The sequence below is a fragment of the Triturus cristatus genome, chromosome 5_1, assembly GCF_964204655.1.
Source record: "Triturus cristatus chromosome 5_1, aTriCri1.1, whole genome shotgun sequence".
NCBI classification, from domain to species: Eukaryota; Metazoa; Chordata; class Amphibia; order Caudata; family Salamandridae; genus Triturus; species Triturus cristatus.
This window is the reverse complement of record NC_140587.1, coordinates 102,638,781-102,657,231: the sequence shown is the minus strand read 5'-3', so window position 1 is coordinate 102,657,231 and position 18,451 is coordinate 102,638,781. Positions and strand designations below refer to the sequence as shown.

At 46.1% G+C, this 18,451-nt stretch overlaps 1 protein-coding gene across 6 annotated transcripts in view; it reads right to left on the bottom strand.

Moving 5' to 3' along the window:
- Positions 1-18,451, bottom strand: part of NUGGC (nuclear GTPase, germinal center associated) — a 1,337,967-nt gene that overhangs the window by 742,662 nt on the left and 576,854 nt on the right. For all 6 annotated transcript variants that reach the window (XR_014961415.1, XM_085604518.1, XM_085604516.1 and 3 more), the window contains one exon: positions 10,396-10,602. Coding sequence is in view for 5 of the 6 variants with exons in the window: in XM_085604518.1 (XP_085460644.1) it covers positions 10,396-10,602 (207 nt within the window). In the remaining variant the exon portion in view is untranslated. The remainder of the gene's footprint in view (positions 1-10,395; positions 10,603-18,451) is intronic.

Genomic DNA, 18,451 nt, shown 5'->3' with positions numbered 1-18,451 from the left:
TGGTCAGCAAGAGTCTGCTTCTCGTTATTCTTCCATTGAGTCAAAATATTGGCCCACTCCTATCCCCACCATGGGACAAGGCCCGATAGTCCTTTGCACACATGATTTTTGGGATGGTTCATACCTCTCACCGCGACAAGTGCCACATCTTTTCATGTACTCAGAAGGTGCACGCCACTTCTGTCCCCCATGGCTGGTAGCCCACATATTACGGGGACTGAACATTCCTAACAAACAGCGCCAGATATAACACTTCCTACTTGTGCAGGACCCTGATGTTATAATCCTACAGGAAATCCACTTAATCCACTACGACGCTCCCCGCATGTCCCACCCAAAATGTCCTATTAGCTACTGGGCACATGCCACGACAAACTGCTGGAGTCGCTATCCTAAGCAAGGCCTCCTTTTGCTCCAAAATACTAACGTTGTGAGGGGCAATACAGGCCGCTTACTAAAACTCACTGATCTCTTACTCTCCTAAATATTTACGTCCCTAACCAGGCCCAAGCTGCAGGCCTCAGAGCCACCCCATGGGACCATGTGACACAGGCAGACAGGAGCACAGTGCTGGGGGACAAATGTAATCTTGTGTGGGACCCTAAACTGGACCACAGAGCAGCTTCCTTCGAGGAGATGGCAGCGATGTCTACCGCCATCAAAAGTGACCTCACAGACCTGGGTTTGGTGGATGCCTGGAGATACTGTCACCCGAGGTTTGCGATTACTCCTTCTATTCCCGTTTCTACTCCTCCTAGTCACACATTGATTACTTCTGCCTTACTCCCACATTACTATGAAATCACTCTAGCCAAAGCGGTGTCTATTGGGTTCATCTGCTAGGGTCTCCCACCCCATTTGCATAGAGACCCTGTTGATGTCGCTGAAATCCAATGAGAAATCACTGTGTACTTCAAAACCAGTACCCTTCCCAAGTTTTGGGGAAACTCTGTGGGATGGCTTCAAAGCTACAATACGGGGGGACCATCTCCTCCATCGTCCTCACTCGCGCATGGGATGCCCAACTGATTGAAGCCTGTCTCATAGCAGATATTAAAGCCTTTAAATGCCTCTACCAGTCTGCCCCATCTGGACGCACCAACTGGCAACTCGCCATGCTCCGAGGTCAGTCCCGAACGCTTCGGACAAACAAGGTGAAGCAGTCGTAGCCCTAAAGCAGAAATACTATGAGAGGGTTGACAAGGTGGGCTCCTTGCATACTCGCAGACTGTGCCAACAAACTGCACAAGCACACATCTCTAAAATTAAGCTGAGTGCCAGAACATGGGCTACTAAGAAGACAGCAAAACAACAGGCGTTCCAAGACTTTAATCAACCTCTATCAGCAATATGCCCCAAAAGATCATAGAGACGTACCTTAACGGCTGCCATTCGGAACCACTACACCCTCTTCATTTGGAACTCCTGGATGCCTCCATCACTTTAACTAGAATACATAGGGCTCTCAGGGTGCTACCAATGGGCAAAAATCCTGGCCCTGATGGCCTCCCAGTGATGTTCTACTGCAATTTTTTCCACCAACTTCAGGATCAGTTGACGGCCTTTGACTGAGTTAACTGGAGCTTTCTGCGGGTGACCCTTGTAAGACTGGACTGGTTCCTGGCTTGATAGCCAAAATCATGGCAGCTTATGCCACACCCAGGGCTACTATTTGCGTTAATGAGCACTACTCCAAACCAGCGCCCTTACTCTTCGTGCTAGCGGTAGAACCCCTTGCGATCCATGTCTGACAGAAGGACATCAAGGGCATACCCTTTGGCAGGCACAAACATAAATTGGCCCCATTTGCTGGTGACCTCGTACTGGCCCTCACACAGCCTGAGTCTCCCATCACTGCTCTGGTTACTGTGTTAACTGCCTTTGCAAAAGTCTCTGGATTCAAAATAAATATGGCCAAATCACAAGCTCTCAACTTGACAATTCTGAAAAGCGACCTCCTCGACTTGCTGACCCTCACCTCTTTCCATTGGGATCCAAAATCTACAAAATACCTGGGATTAAACCTCACTCCGACTTAGCCTCTTGAATGCGTGCCAACTGGCCAGAATATCGGCGCTCGGTCCTAGAAGACCTTCACAGATGGAAACCGCTGCAGGTTTCTGGGATGGGACCCCTCAACGCGGTCAAAATGTCCATCTTGCCCAAAATCATTTACCTGTCCAGACACTGCTCAGCTCTATCCCACAGGATGCTATCCTCAATCTCCAACAGGACATAAGGAATATGCTACTTACCAGTATGCATCTGTTCTTGGCATGTGGAGCTGCAGATCTACACACTTTTGCATAGATCGCCATCTGGTATTGGGCCCGGATGTTTGCAGTTTGTTTTTCCTTTTGGAAAGTCTTTGGAAGTCACAAGGTCGGTGACTGCTCCCTTGGATCGTATTGCGCATGGGCTTCGGCTCCATCCTCAGATTGTTTTTAGCCAACAGGGAAAGATGGAGCGTAGTAATAACAGTGAAGAAACCCATGTGTGTTGTGTCTAAATAAGATAGACTGGAACGTATAACATAGCCGGGGAGGCGGGTGGGCGTGTGTAATTCTGCAGCTCTACATGCCAAGAACAGATGCATACTGGTAAGTAGCATATTCCGTTCGAGGCATATGAGCTGCAGATTACACACTTTTGCATAGACTATATAGCAGTTCTCAACCTTAGTGGCGACCACCGGTATCTGTTGCAGTGGTTTGAAATAGTGTTTTTGGTACAGCCTGGCCCACACTAGCTTGTTTCTTGGTTTGCACATATACACCGTAATGTTTAGTGAAAGTGTGCGGTGTTGACCATGTAGCTGCTTTACAGATATCATCTAATGGGATGTTCCCTAGAAAAGCCATAGAAGCCCCTATCTTTCGTGTAGAGTGGGCTTTAGGGGGAACAGATAGCGTTCGTTTTGCTTTGTGGTAGCAAATCTGGATGCATTTTGCAATCCACCTAGCGATCCCTGATTTTGAGATGGGGTTGCCTTTGTGTGGTGGAGAGAAAGACAAATAGTTGTTTGGTCTTTCTGAAAGGTTGTGTTCTTTGGATATAGTAAAGTAAGGCTCGTTTGACATCTAGCGTGTGTAGAGCCCTTCCTGCAACAGTTTGAGGTTGCGAGAAAAATACCGGTAATTCTACCGATTGGTTTAAATAAAAAGGGGAAATTACTTTAGGTAGGAATTTTGGGTTGGTACGGAGAACAACCTTGTTCTGGTGCATTTGGAGAAACGGTTCTTGTATGGTAAGTGCTTGTATCTCACTGACCCTTCTAAGGGAAGTGATGGCTACAAGAAAAGCTGTTTTCCGTGTGAGAAATTGCAGTTCGCATTTATGCAAAGGTTCGAAGGGCGGTCCCATTAGCCTTGTGAGAACTATATTTAAGTTCCACACAGGTGAGGGTGGTACTCTGGGGGGAATTATTCGTTTTAGGCCTTCCATGAAGGCTTTAATGGCAGGCACTCTGAAAAGTGATAGGTGCTGCCTGTTTTGTAGGTAAGCGGCAATTGCTGCGAGGTGTAGCCGAATGGATGTATTTGCTAGGTTACACCTTTGTAGATGGAGTAAGTAGCATATGATGTGTTGTATAGACACGTCTAGAGGATTGATTGAGTTGTTATGGCAAAAACAACAAATCTTTTCCACTTGGCAGCGTAGCAGGCTCTAATGGTAGGGTGTCTAGCTTCTCTGATGACGTTCATACAGTCAGGGGGAAGGTTAAGGTATCCGAATTCTAGGATCGCAGGAGCCAGATCGCAAGGTTGAGCTGAGCTGGGTCCGGGTGCCTGATCTCTCCATGGTTCTGGGTTAGGAGGCATGGTGAGAGGTGTAGCTTTTGGTGTGGCACTACCGAGAGTTCCAGCAGCGTGGTGTACCACGGTTGTCTGGCCCATGTTGGAGCTACTAGGATCAGTGTGAGGGAATGCTGTTGTAGCTTTCGCACCACTAATGGAATTAGTGGGAGAGATGGAAAGGCGTATGCAAATTTGCCTGACCAGTTCATCCATATTGCATTGCCTTTGGACAATGGGTGTGGGTATCTGGCGGCGAAGCTTGGGCATTTTTTGTTTTCGTGGGTGGCGAAGAGGTCTATCTGCGGATGCCCCCACATCTGAAAGAACGGGTGAAGAACCTGTGGGTGAAGTTCCCACTCGTGGATCTGCTGCGTTTGTCTGCTGAGCAGATCTGCCATGGTGTTTTGGACTCCTGGTACATGCTGGGCCAGGAGAAAGATTATGTGTGGAATTGCCCATCTCCATATGCTCTGTGCTAGTTGAGAGAGCTGTGGAGAGTGTGTGCCTCCTTGTTTTTTAATGTAATACATGGCCGTCATGTTGTCTGTGCGAATGAGGATTGCCTTGCCTAAAATCTGTGTTTGAAAGGATTTTAGGGCTAGAAAGATTGCCAGTAACTCCAGATAGTTGATATGGAGTAACTTTTGTTGCGGCGTCCATGTGCCCTGCACTGTGAGGTGTAATAGATGAGCTCCACAGCCGGAGAGCGATGTGTCTGTTGTTAGTATCATTTGTGGAACGGGGTCCAGGAACGGTCGACCTCTGGAAAGATTTGTGGTGTTCCAGCACTGCAGAGAGCGATGGGTGCGACCGTCTACCAACACCAGATCTGTCAGTTGCCCCTGGGCCTGGTTCCATTGGCGCGCTAAGCACTCTTGGAGTAGACGCATCTGGAGTCTTGCGTGAGGCACTATGAAAATGCAAGAGGCCATCATCCCTATGAGTTGCATAAACACTCTTGCTGGAAGGGAGTGTTGAGGTATGAATCTTTGACGCAAAGCCTGAATGCTTGCAATCCTGGCCGGATTGGGGTAGGCTATGGCTTGAGGTGTCTATGGTGGCACTGAGGTATTGCTTTATGTGGGATGGTGTTAGCTGGGACTTTTGGTGGTTCACCGTGAAGCCTAGCTGGTAGTTGGATTGTAGTGGCGGTGTGGTGTACACATTGGTTGTAGGACGTGGCTTTTATCAGCCAGTCGTCCAAATTTGGGAAGACGTGAATGTGCTGTCTTCTGAGGTGTGCCGCCACTACCGCTAGGCACTTGGTGAATACCCTTGGTGCTGTTGTGACCCCGAATGGGAGCACCTTGAACTGGTAGTGTTGCCCGTCCACTACAAATCTGAGGTACTTTCTGTGAGCATGGTGTACCGGAATGTGAAAGTATGCGTCTTTCAAGTCCAGTGTGGTGAGGAAGTCGTTCTGGGAGAGGAGCGGAAGTACCTGCTGAAGCGTTACCATGTGAAAATGGTCTGAATGTATGTATGTGTTTAGGGGCCGGAGATCTAGAATAGGTCGTAGAGTCTCGTCTCTTTTTGGTATTAGAAAAAATAGGGAGTAGACCCCTAAATTTTGCTGATTGACGGGAACTTGTTGTATTGCCTGTTTTTGTAGGAGGGAGATTACCTCTTGTTTTAGTAATGCGGAATGTTCTTGTCACATTGGGCGTTGCCTGGGTGGAATGTTTGGGGGGGTAGATGTCAATTCTAGGCAGTACCCTGAGCGAATAATTTGGGTCACCCATTTGTCTGAGTTGATGGTCTCCCAGAACTGAAGGAAATTTTGTAGTCTGCCCCCGACCGGAGTGGGATGGTCTGGAGGGAGCGGGGGGAAGTCATTGGGTAGGCGGTGTGGTAGAGCTGGCGGTATTTGTTTTGCCTCTGCCTTTATTGTTATTGCCCCTATAGCCGCCTCTTTGATAACCCTTTGTGAAGGTGGACTGAGCAGGGGATTTGTAGGAAGTGGACGCGCTATCTGAGGAGGGAAATGCCTGAGGCTCTCTAACACTATTTTAATGCTCCCCAGGGCATGGGGGGGCCTGGCGTGACCCAATATTCTCGAATATTACTGGGCGGCCCACCTACATGGAATGGGTAGTCCGAGACAGTGTGTGTTGGCCTGTAGACCACTTTGAGACTTGGCATGGCTTCCTAAACTGGCTTGACACATGAAGCATGTGTTGGCCTGGAGACCCCTCTGAGACTTGGCATGGCTTCCTAAACAGGCTCAACCCCGGAGCGCCAACATAGCCGTCCCTACCAAAACATTCCTTGAAATCTGGGACAAAATTGCTCTTAAGAGAGGCATCACCACCTTCCCATCTCCCAACACTCCACTAGCTCGCAACCTGAAGTTTATCCCTGCGCTACAGACCCACTTTTCACAGACTGGAGGGAGGGGGATTGTCGCATCCTCCATGATCTATTAGAGGCATACCAGATCAAAACCTTCGAGCAATGTAAGCAAGACTTACGTATTGCTATAAGGCTGGGAAATGGTATGGAAGTCCAATGATTAAGCAATACCTCAATAACTCCCATGTATTAGGGATTAGGACTGGTACACCCAGAACTTTTCCCTTTTGGACACTATGGGACAGGAGGATTGGGGACTTGCTTTGTCCATCCACTGGTCCAGTGTGAGAGTAAGATCCCCTGTTTTCTTCTAGAATATTTATTGCACAAATGAGGACACAAAAAAAAAAATCACTTTGGGGTTCTGGAGTCAGCTAGACGACACTACTACCAACTGCGAACAATGGGCACTCCTCCCCTCCAATGCCCAAAGGGCCACTCATTTATTTACGCTCTGAGACAATGGTCCGGTCCTTCCGGGGAACAAAGGGCCTGATCTCCCACGACTACACAGAACTTCAACACTTGCCCCCATCCAAAACTCCTCCCTACCAAACTCAATGGCATGCGGACACTACTGAGGGAATTTCCCAGAAACAGTGGGACCAGCTCTGACAAGATAACCCCAAATTGGATAGGAGCATATCCCAATGCGAGACTGCATATAAACTGATGACGCAGTGGCATTTTACCCCTGTCCTCTTGCCCACTATATACCCAACTGCCTCTCCACTATGCAAGTGATGCACTTCAGCAACTGGTGATTTCCTTTACATTTGGTGGTCTTGCGCCCCTATGGCAACCTACTGGAAGGAGATCCTGAGCCTGCATCAAAGGGGTGATGGGATACACACTCCCTGACTTGTTCAACACAGTGATCCTGGGCATTCACCGTTGGACTCTATAAGCCAGGACACACACAGACTGGTGACTCATAGCCCACATGGTTAGGTGCAGCTAGGCAACTAATTGCCCTTCACTAGAAGAATGCTTCAGCCTCTGATAACCTACTCCACCCGCTTGGAGCACTCTTGTTTTACTCCTCCTAGACTCAAAACCCTAAACCTATTTGACTAATTCCCGCCATCGAGGAGACACCCACTTGAATGAAAAGAAGCTGAGCCTTTCCACCCAATTCGCACCATCCCATCCACGCCTATAATATCCCCAATACCTTACCCCAAGATAACTCTGCACACAAAACTTCCCTGAAAAGTAATTGCCACACATAAACCTTCCAGTGACCCTTCCTATGGTTTGATTTGTTATGCTCCTATCTTACTTGGTTCTTAGGGTTTGACATTCCCTCCCCTCCTATTCCACCGTGCATTCAGTTGCCAAGATTCCTCACAAGCCCAGCCCCGATGTGACCTTATCAAGGGGCCGACCTTGTAAACTTGAGCCAATGCATTTTGTGATCATGCCCTGCTGACCTTTTACTCTTGCTTAATGTTGAACCATTGCTATTGACCGGATGCATACACCTGTTAAGGATTTGCTTCTCGTGTATTTGTTTGTTCTCAAAATGTCAATAAACAGATTTCAAACAAAAAAAGAAAAGATCAGATCCAAAGTGTGACCTGCCTTATATGTGGGAGACTGGCATAATTCAGAACTATTCTTGCCAGCCAAGGTATGAGTGAGTTGGGTGGCTTGGAAACAATTAGGTACCCCAAGCAGTATCTTTGGTGGACAGTGGTTAGGAGCCACTTGTCTGTGGTTATTTTCTCCCACTGGGCATTCTCTCCGATAAAGGTATTGTTTGATTAGGGAAAGCTTGGTAAGTTACTGCTTGGTAAGTTACTGATTGGTTGTAGAAGCAGCCTTTCCAGAACCACCTGGACCTTTTCCATAGCCTGCTCGGGCATAGGACTTCTAGACCTGTCCCTTCTGACAGGGGTGATGCTTTTGAAATCCTGAATGCTGCATGGTTGTTTGAGTTTTCACATTCCCTCACATCTTTTGGCACTAAACCCTGGTCTAGGCAGGTTGAGTCTGGAGTGCCCCCATGGTGTTTGCAGTACTGGTGTTGTTTTTGGTCTTTGCAAGCATCATATCCACCTGAGGACCAAAAAGATTGTCACCATCCAAGGGGCAATTAATCAGATGTTGCTGGAATTTTGATAAAGATCCAGACCCTCAGTCGTGTGTGTCTAAAGAGGATAATGTTGATATTCACCTCCCTGAAACCAGTGTCAGCTAAGCTGCAGCAGGTTTTTGCATTAGAGATGATCTTCCCTTCTTAAACCAGTTATTTGACGCATTTAAGGTCAGTCAAGGAGAGCTTTATTTGCTGCTCCATGTTTTCCTATTAATACCAATCATATCTTGCGAGGAGGCCTACAGAATTGCTGATTTGCTACTGCATTGGTGACCCCACAGCCATACATTTTCTTGTGGTGTGGCTTGGGTGAATTCCCTCTTAAGTATGGGGTGGAATCCGATGGGACATGAACCTCCTCATGTAGTGTGGGTCATCAGGAGCTGGTCTTCATTTCTTCTCTACCCTGGGTGTGACCACTCTCCTTAATCAGCTCTTTAAAATTATCTGCCATGTATTTAATCATGTTCCTAAGCATTGGCAGAAATTGCATAGACCTTTCGGTCTCAGGAAAGGTCTCTAAAACTCCTCCATAACATGGAGCTTGACCTTGTGATTTTCAGCCACTCACTGGATGATAAAGGGTTGCATCATCCAGAGGTGAAGCCTTCACCGTACAGAGGGTAGACATTGCAGTCCTGCCAGGAATCGTCCCCCAACATCTGGTGGGACTGGTTCAAAGTAGGGATCCTCTGTGTCACAAAGGCTTTCCTGGTAAAAATAAGAGTGTGTGTTGATTGAATGGACAGAGTCTTGTGGTGAAGCTCACCTGTGTGGTGACTGCAATGGTGGAGGAATGCGGCTTGTTGAAACTGTGGAGAGAGCTTGTGTTGTGCTGCCTATGCTTCTTTTTAACAACGTAGTGTTGGAGCACTTTAGAGTAGCCTCTTCTAGCAAAGTCTCCTCTTCTTGAGGGGTGTATAGGATCTGCCTCCTGTTCTAGAGGTCAAGCCAGTATTTTATTAGAAGATGTATTACTGCATAGTTTACATCCCCTCCAATAGCTCGACAGTTAAGGCTGTGTTCCTCAATGTCAAGGTTGTAATCGAGAGAGTTATCTGGCCTCAAGGCCAAGTTCAGCAGCAAAGGTGTTGTTTCAATGCCTGAGGTTCAAGAAGGCATAGCCGCGAGTAGAGGCTTAGAGCCCTTGGATCAATGGTTCTCGAGAGCTGAGGCAGGCTCTTTGTGCTGAGCGGGCATGGGGCAGTCGCTGAATCCAGCTGCCAGGTCTCTTTGCTGAAGTTCAGGTCTCAATATCCAGCTCCCTTAAGAGCACTGCTCAGTCTGAACAAGACTCATTTCAAGGTGAAACCCCATGGGTCAATCCTTGGATGCTGGTCGATATGTGTTGCGTCTGTCCTGGGTGAAGGACCCTCTGAGGCAACTGAAGTCTGTTCTTCTTTGACCTTGGAGGAGAGGGTTTCTGAGCTTCGCTCTTAATGACTAATCAGAATACCAGATAGGCCTTCTTTCTCACATTAAGCTCCTTCAGTCTCCCTAAATGCTGAGGGTCATAATGGCTCGGCACTGCATACTATAATGCACCTACTGACTCCAGTAATGGATGAATATTTGTTTTTAAAATTGAAATCCTTGTGGTCTTGAGGTAAGCAAAGATTGCAAACTCAGTGATGGTCCAACAAAAAGGAGTTGGAGTTCTACTTAGGGGAAAATTGGAAGGGTGTGTTCTCTATAACATATTTCGAGCCCTGAAGCTTAATGGTTGTTGATTGTTGTTTGACGATCTTGGGAACTACTTCCAAACCAGGTGATAATAACAAAACAATCTGAAGTGGAGTCTATCCTGGCGCATTGTGGGTTTTGAGAGAGGGATCGAGCGTTACCTGAAAACCGCAACGAATACTTAAACTTGCAATGTCAATGTCCAACAGAGATGGCAAGAATATGCAGATCGTGTGATGTACTTCAGCAAATGCGACAAACGAAATGTGATTAAACAAGCCAAAACAGTGCATCATAGAAGGTAAAAGCCAGGACAATGGGAGTGTAGAGAAACAGAAAGCAGGCTGTGGATTTTCTACTTGCAATTTGACACTGACTGAGGGAAGCACAAAAAAGGGCACAAATATTTAAATAATTTGCAATGCAGCAAACAATAGAACAATAGAAGAAAAAGAAACGCACCTCTCTTGCTATGCAGTCCCTTGCCGCATTGGAATCGCGGACCCCTGGCAGGTCAACCAGCACCGCTCCGGTCTTCAGGACTTCAGCATTGGGAACATAGATCCTGACACACTTAACTATTGGCCATAGTTGTCCACCTTTCCAGTAGCGCATCTCATCAGTACATGAATCAATGTATTTCCGTATGTTTCCACGGAACTTCTCTGCCTGAGAAGACACAATAATGTTCATTAGTATTGATACAAACAGGTTTCTTAGTAAGAACAAGTTACCCAATTAAGTAACATTTAACTCCTAGATCTTTAACCACCTTTGCTTACAGGAGCTGAATCTCCTTTCCCAGGGATGAAAGAAACCTTAGTATATGCAGGGTGACCCCAACCACAATTCCCACCCAACATAGGAGAACATGTCCATGCAACACTGTTGAGTAGACCAAAGACTAAAGAATGCTGGGAGAAGTACAGAGGTTGCTATGATGAGTAACTTGTTCTTATCGTTGCAGACGTCCTCGGGTCATATAATTGCAACAATTCTCAAGCTAATAACATAGCGAAAGGGAGAGGATGTGGCCTTACGGCTAGGGCGGTAGACCTCAAATCTTGGTAACCAGGTTCGAGTCTCTGCAAAGAAGTTCAACATCCTGTGATTCTGGGCAAATCACTTAATCTCCCCGTGACTAACAAAAATGAATGTGTCCTTGTGTAACGCAACTGGTGCTCATGTAAAGGGCTCTGCTACCTGATACCTTTGGGTCAAGTTCGCGCGATATAAACATCTGGGGGAAAAAAAAGGGAATAGTTTAAGATGCTCATGCAAATAGCTTACCTAAAAAAAAAGCAAGTGCTCTAAGAAAATACAATGTGTCGTGCTGACTGGGGAACATGAAGCTTCAAGTCATTTATTATTTTGTTTTTATTCAGTTTGGCTATCATTGGTTTAAACAGCATATGAACTTTGTTTAGTATGAATTTAACATGAATATAATTTACTGTAACAGTCAGTGACCTTAAAACAATCAAGAATATTAATAAAACTAATAATCGAAGAGTTCAACCAATAACAGTTTTTTTGCCAATTGTTTTCAGCAAAGTTTTTGTTACCAATAGTGCAAACCAAGCACAAGAGAAGTAAACAAGTGATTCCTTTACATATAGTAACATTTCAGTCAAGGCATTCATTTCCCCTTTGGCACAATCAACATAACCTTCTACTTGGTGCCATGCCACACCAGGCAACATTGATCACTAAATGTGGGAGATGTAGGTTCACTGTCAATGTCTTACCTCACTGTGGTTCACCATTCTTTTCATATTTCCCAAACAAGGCCCCCCTCTACAATATGCAGGATGTTTATGAAATGCTTGATTTATAGATAATTTGGCTAAATCTGTCCTAAGGGCATATTGTGGGTGGCACTCTTGGCCACGTTATTACCATGAGAATGCGAAGACCCATTGAACAAAATTCTCTATGTCAATGACTCCATTATTGGATGCAACTTCCTTCTGAACTACAGATATTGGGAGATCATCCACAGGCTGTGTGAAGATGTGCAGTCAAAATCTGGGTTCCTTCAATCAAATAATAGACTGGCTACGTAACCCGACAGTCTCAATTTACGGGCCAGGTAATGAAGGCTATGATGAGGGCTAACCTTGCACCAAAGTCATCCAACAGGTTCCTTGCCTCAAAAGCACCCAAAGCAGTCCCCAGAGAAAGGGGACACATAATTAATCCTGCAGGTACTATCAGGAGCATGTAAAATGGTCTTCAACTGGGCAAGAGAGACTACAGAAACACCCATATGTTCTGATTTACCACCACCAGCACTGTACACCTGCTACTGTTGGGATTAATATTAATGTGGGGCTGCCTATTCTGTCTCCAGATACTTTAGACTGCCAAATTCTCCTCCACTTTTCTTGATAGAGTAGTTATAGAATTCATGAAAGTCCTCTTTCCCACCCTTCCAGCAGCAACAACAAATTCATTAGCCTGGGAACTCAACACGCTTGGAGACTTTTCTGAGAAATCCTTTTGAGCCCATCCATAAGATATCACTTCAAATTTTGTCACAAAAGACTGCCTTTTTCTAAGCCATTACGTCAACTAAACAGGTTAGAGAACTTCGTGTGTTTTTTTAATCAAATGGCCCTACCTAAAGTTTGAATACAACAAGAGTGTGAATGTGAAGCCCAGATTCATCAAAAGGTCCTTTGTTTTTTCATCACAATGGAAAGGTCTATGCCAGCGTTTTACCCCACAACCTTCTGCTGCTTGAAGTTTTTCATAGATAAGGTAAAAGACTTTCGCAAATTTGACCAACTCTGGTAACCCTCTGTCAAGGCATAGCTCGCTGAATCTCAGCTTGCATTTCGTTTTGCAGTATCAAAGTTTTTAAAGTTTTAATGTATATCTTGTTACTCTAAAGCAGCAGACAACCTGTCAAATGGCAAAAGATGTGTCAGGGCAGGCATTGCATTTGTTGGATTTAGCATACATTTGACACCTCACTGCAAATGTTGCAACCTTTACATTAACAATACAGGCATCTGGTATAAAAGTAGTTATACAGATTTTCCTATTTTGCAAGCTTAGGCACCAATTTCCATACAGTGCGAATGCCTATATTTTTAGATAAACAATTTAGGCAGTAGATCCAGAGATGTTATTCTGTTTTTGTTCTAGATCGTTCCAAAGCGCTACGATCAATAAACTCAGTGATGCCTTACAAATAAGATCTGCAAGGAGGATTAAGAGGATTGTCCGAATAACCCTCCGTGAACCTCAGAATCTATATTAGACCGGAAGGAAAATGCTACTTACCAGTATGCATCTGTTCTTGGCATGTAGAGCTGCAGTCACACACTGTGCATAGATCGCCATCTGGTGTTGGGCACGGATGTTTGCACTTTGTTGTTGTCTTGGAAGAAGTCTTTGGAAGTCAAGAGATAGGTGACTCCTCCTTTGGACAATAGTGCACATGGGCATCGACTCCATCGTCAGATTGTTTTTTCGCCAAGAAGGGAAATGATGGAGTTATGTGGGAAACAGAAATAGATGTCCATGTAGGCTGTATCTAATTAAGATAATACTGGAACAGATAAAGGTAGGTGGGCGTGTGCAACTCTGCAGCTCTACATGTCAAGAACAGATGCATACTGGTAAGTAGCATTTTTCGTTCAAGGCATATGAGCTGCAGATCACACACTTGCATAGATTGCATAGCAGTACTCCTCCTTAGCGGCAACCACCAGTCTCTGTTGCAGTAGTTTGAAATAGTGTTTTGAGTACAGCTTGGCCCACACTAGCTCGTTGTTTTGCCTGCAGATCTACACAATAGTGTTTTGTAAATGTGTGCGGTGTTGACCACGTAGCTGCTTTGCAGATGTAATCTAAGGGAATGGTCCCTAAAAATGCCATTAAAGCCCCTATTTTTTCGGGTAGTGTGTGCTTTAGGGGAAATAGACAGTGTACGTTTTGCTTTGTGATAGGAAATTTGTATACATTTGACAATCCACCTTGCAATCCCAGCCTTTGATATGGGATTGCCTTTATGTGGTGGTGAGGAGGATACAAAAAGTCGTTTTGTTTTACGAAGAGCTCTTTCTGCTACTGTTTGAGGTTGCGAGAAGAACACTGGCAACTCAACAGATTGGTTAAAATGGAAGGGAGAGATAATTTTAGGAAGGAATTTGGGATGTGTCCTGAGGTCCACTTTGTTATGATGGAGTTGTAAAAATGGTTCTTGAATAGTTAGTGCTTGTAGCTCATTGACTCTTCTAAGAGATGTAATGGCCACAAGGAAAGCGACTTTCCATGTGAGAAATTGTAGTTCGCATTTATGCAGAGGTTCGAATGGAGGACCCATTAACCTTGTGAGGACGATGTTTAGATTCCACACTGGGGAGGGTGGTACCCTGGGAGGAATTATTCTTTTGAGGTCTTCCATAAATGCTTTGTAACAGCATACACTTCCTTGTGCGGCAGAGAACATTTAGAGCTATTAAAATCGCCAAAGGAGTGTGTATTGTGTCACTTTAGAAGGAATAAATTAAATCAGATGATCTTCCAGTTTAGTAATTTCCACACCACGTGTAGAATCAATCACATCAAAACTGGACTTATAAAGCATGGCTAATCACCCATGAGGGCATCCAGGCGCTGACAGCCCTGCTGCAGGCAGGGTTCCGTTGGACAGCCAGGTCTCGAGTCCTTTCAAGATTCAACGATAAGCGCGTCTTTTGAGCTTCACAGGTGGGCCCGCGTTAGAATGATACCACCTGTCAAGCTGCTGGGTACCGGAGCTGTGGACAGGGAAGGGGAGTTGTGCAGTGGTTTGATCACTGCTGCCCCTACTGGAGTTGACTCTTCTAGATGAGGTGTTCCAGATGGTGAAAGCTCCCTCAGTAGGTGCTGTGATTATGCTGTAAGTGCAGAGTTTACAACTGTTACTGTGGGATAAAGTGGTCCCATTGTTGTCCCTTTGTTACACTCGCTGAGGGCCCCATCAAGGGGAGATCCTCCACCAAGTTGCTCGGCTGGGCTGCTGACTCAGGAGCGACAGACCGGCGTCTCAGGAGTGAGACAGGCGTCTCTGAATCAGCTCTATTGCTTTGTTCATAACGCCTACTACACTTTAATAGAGCCATCCAGAGAGGAACTGAATAATGATTGTGTGTCAGATGTGGAATTACGCTTCCCCATGATGGGAAGAAATGAAAAAGTAGGGGTAAAGTAATCTGACCTCAAGCTCACTCCAGGTCTGCTGGACTCTCTTCAGCAACCCCACAGACTCTCCCCACTCCCAGCCTCACAGGGCAATGGCTCTAGAACCCCCCCACGGATCCTTGATGCCCCTGAGAAGTTGCTACAACCAGACGAAGAAACTTAAGTGAATGCTGCCACACTGTGAGATGCTGTATGTCACAGTAAATCATAGGCATCAGCAGCTGGGAAAGAAACGATAAGAGATGGGAGATTACGGAGCCAAAACACACAGAAACGTCAAGAACTGCTCAGCAATTGCTCACACGCACATTCTGACTTACATTCTCCCTAAGGCAACCGCTGCCTCCAAACATAGACAAGTTTCTTTGTAAGCTCAGATGAGAGTCTTCTGGTCCAAGCCCTGTTCTCCTTTGCAGTCCGCATTCCACTTTCTTAGTATATATACATGGTTTGGTCTCCCCAGGGAGACCAGTGTATATTTGTGCTACTTACCTCATTATTCTTGTGTGTATTGTTGATATCTCTGGGAAGGAGATATACCAATGTGTTAGAGGTCAAATTGTGTAATAAATATACTTATTTTTACAAAACACTACGTGGTTCTTTTTTATCTAATCTACACGGACTATTAAATGTGGTAAAACAAGCTGCTTTACACTCCTTCAAGATGAGCCTGAAGTCTGCTCTCCACAGCTACAATTTTGAAAGCTTTCTATGGTTATCAAAGACCACTAAAATTATTTTTTGTCTCTCCCTTGTTTTATTTTGTTGTTTTGTACTCGCTCATGTATGGTATTGAATATGCTACTTACCAGTATGCATCTGTTCTTGGCATGTAGGGCTGCTGACATTCATATCTGTGCATAGATCGCCGCCTAATGTTCGGTCCGGATGTTTGCACGTTGTTGTCCTGGAAGAGTCTTCGAAGTATCCTGGGATAGGTGACTCCTCCCCTGGACTACAGTGCGCATGGGCATCCTCTCCATCCTCAGATTGTTTTTCGCTATTGTGGCAGTGATGGAGTAGATACAGAAAGTGATGACCATGCTTACAGTAATTCTGAGAGCTGCAGCTGCTACAGGCGCCGGGGAGGAGGGAGGGCGATATGAATGTCAGCAGCCCTACATGCCAAGAACAGATGCATACTGGTAAGTAGCATATTCAGTTCGAGGCATGTGGGCTGCTGAATTCATATCTGTGCATAGAATACATAGCAGTGCCCTCTATTAGCGGCAGCTACCAGTGCCAGCTGCAGCGGTCTGAAAAAGAGTTTTGAGAACAGCCTGTCCTACAGCTGCCTGCTGTTTTGATTGCACATCTACACAATAGTGTTTGGTAAATGTATGTGTAGTGGACCAGGTGGCTGCTCTACATATATCATGCAGGGGAATGTTTCCTGGGAAAGCCATGGAGGCCCCTAACTTACGTGTTGAGTGGGCTCGTGGGGGAATCGTTAATGTGCGTTTAGCCTTTTGATAGCAAATTTTAATACATTTAACGATCCATCTGGCTATACCTGCTTTGGAGATAGCGTTACCTTTGTGGTGTGGGGCAAAGGCAACGAAAAGTTGTTTTGTCTTCCTAAAGACTTTAGTCCTGTCGATATAGTACATGAGGGCCCTCTTTACATCTAGTGTATGGAGTGCTCTTTCTGCGACAGTTTGTGGGTTTTGAAAGAAAACAGGCAGTTCAATAGTTTGATTCATGTGGAACTGCGATACCACCTTGGGCATGAATTTGGGGTTGGTACGTAGTACGACCCTGTTGGCGTGAACCTGTATAAATGGCTCTTGAACGGTTAGTGCCTGGAGTTCACTAACTCTTCTTAAAGAAGTGATCGCTACTAGAAAAGCTACTTTCCAGGTAAGGAATTGAAGCTCGCATGAGTGTAGAGGTTCAAAGGGTGGACCCATCAGGCGTGTGAGGACCAAGTTGTGGTTCCACATTGGAGCCGGTGGGTGGCTTGGAGGAATGACTCGTTTGAGTCCTTCCAAGAATGCTTTGATGGCAGGCACTCTGAATAGAGAGAGGTGCTGCCTGGTCTGCAGATAGGCTGATATGGCGGTCAAATGGACACGTATAGAGGTGTACGCCAGATTGCATCGGTATAGGTGTAAGAGGTAACAAATTATGTTTTGTATGGATGCGTCTAGCGGGTTAATGTCATTATTATTGCAATAAATGACGAACCTTTTCCATTTGGCTGCATAGCAAGCTCTGGTAGTGGGTCTCCTGGCCTCCTTAATGATGTCCATACAGTCAGGTGGCAGGTTTAGGTAGCCAAACTCTAGGACTTCAGGAGCCAGATTGCCAGGTTCAGCTGTTGCGGGTCTGGGTGCTGAATCTCTCCATGGTTCTGCGTTAAATGCGCGGGTTTGATCCGCAGCCTTTGATGCGGCACCACGGAAAGTTCGAGAAAGGTGGTGTACCACGGCTGGCGTGCCCACGTTGGAGCAACCAGGACGAGTGTCAGTGAGTGTTGTCTGAGTTTGCGTGCCACCAGCGGTATCAGTGGTGCTGGGGGAAAAGCGTACGCAAATCTGCCGGACCAGTTCATCCATATCGCATTGCCCTGCGACTGCGGATGTGGGAACCTGGCGGCAAAGCTTTGGCATTTTGCGTTTTCGCTTGTGGCGAATAGGTCTATCTCTGGATGACCCCATTGCTGGAAGTACGGTTGGAGTACTGATGGGTGTAACTCCCAGTCGTGCATCTGGTGGCTGTGTCTGCTGAGCAGATCCGCCATCTGGTTGTCCTTGCCGGGGAAGTGTTCTGCCATGAGGAACATGCTCTGAGCCAGATGAGACAACTGTGGAGGGTGTGTTCGTCCTTGCTTCTGTATGTAGTACATGGCGGTAATGTTGTCCGTCCGGATCAACACGACTTTGTTGCACAAGTGTACTTTGAATGCCTTCATTGCCAGGAAGATCGCCATCAGTTCCAGAAGGTTGATGTGCATCTTCTTCTGTTGCGTTGTCCATAGTCCCTGCACTGTGTAGTGGAGTACATGAGCTCCCCATCCCTGGAGAGACGCGTCCGCTGTCAGTATTATCTGTGGAACAGGCTCTTGGAACGGTCGGTCCTTGCAAAGGTTTTGTGGATTCCACCAATGCAGAGAGTTGTATGCCCGACCGCTCACCAACACTAGGTCTTTCAGCTGTCCTTGAGCCTGATTCCACTGACGTGCTAAGCACTCCTGAAGCGGGCGCATATGTAATCTCGCGTGCGGGACTATGAAAATGCAGGCCATCATGCCTATCAACTGCATGAAGACTCGCGCAGGAAGGGAGTGTTGGGGTTTGAATTTGGAAATCAGCATTTG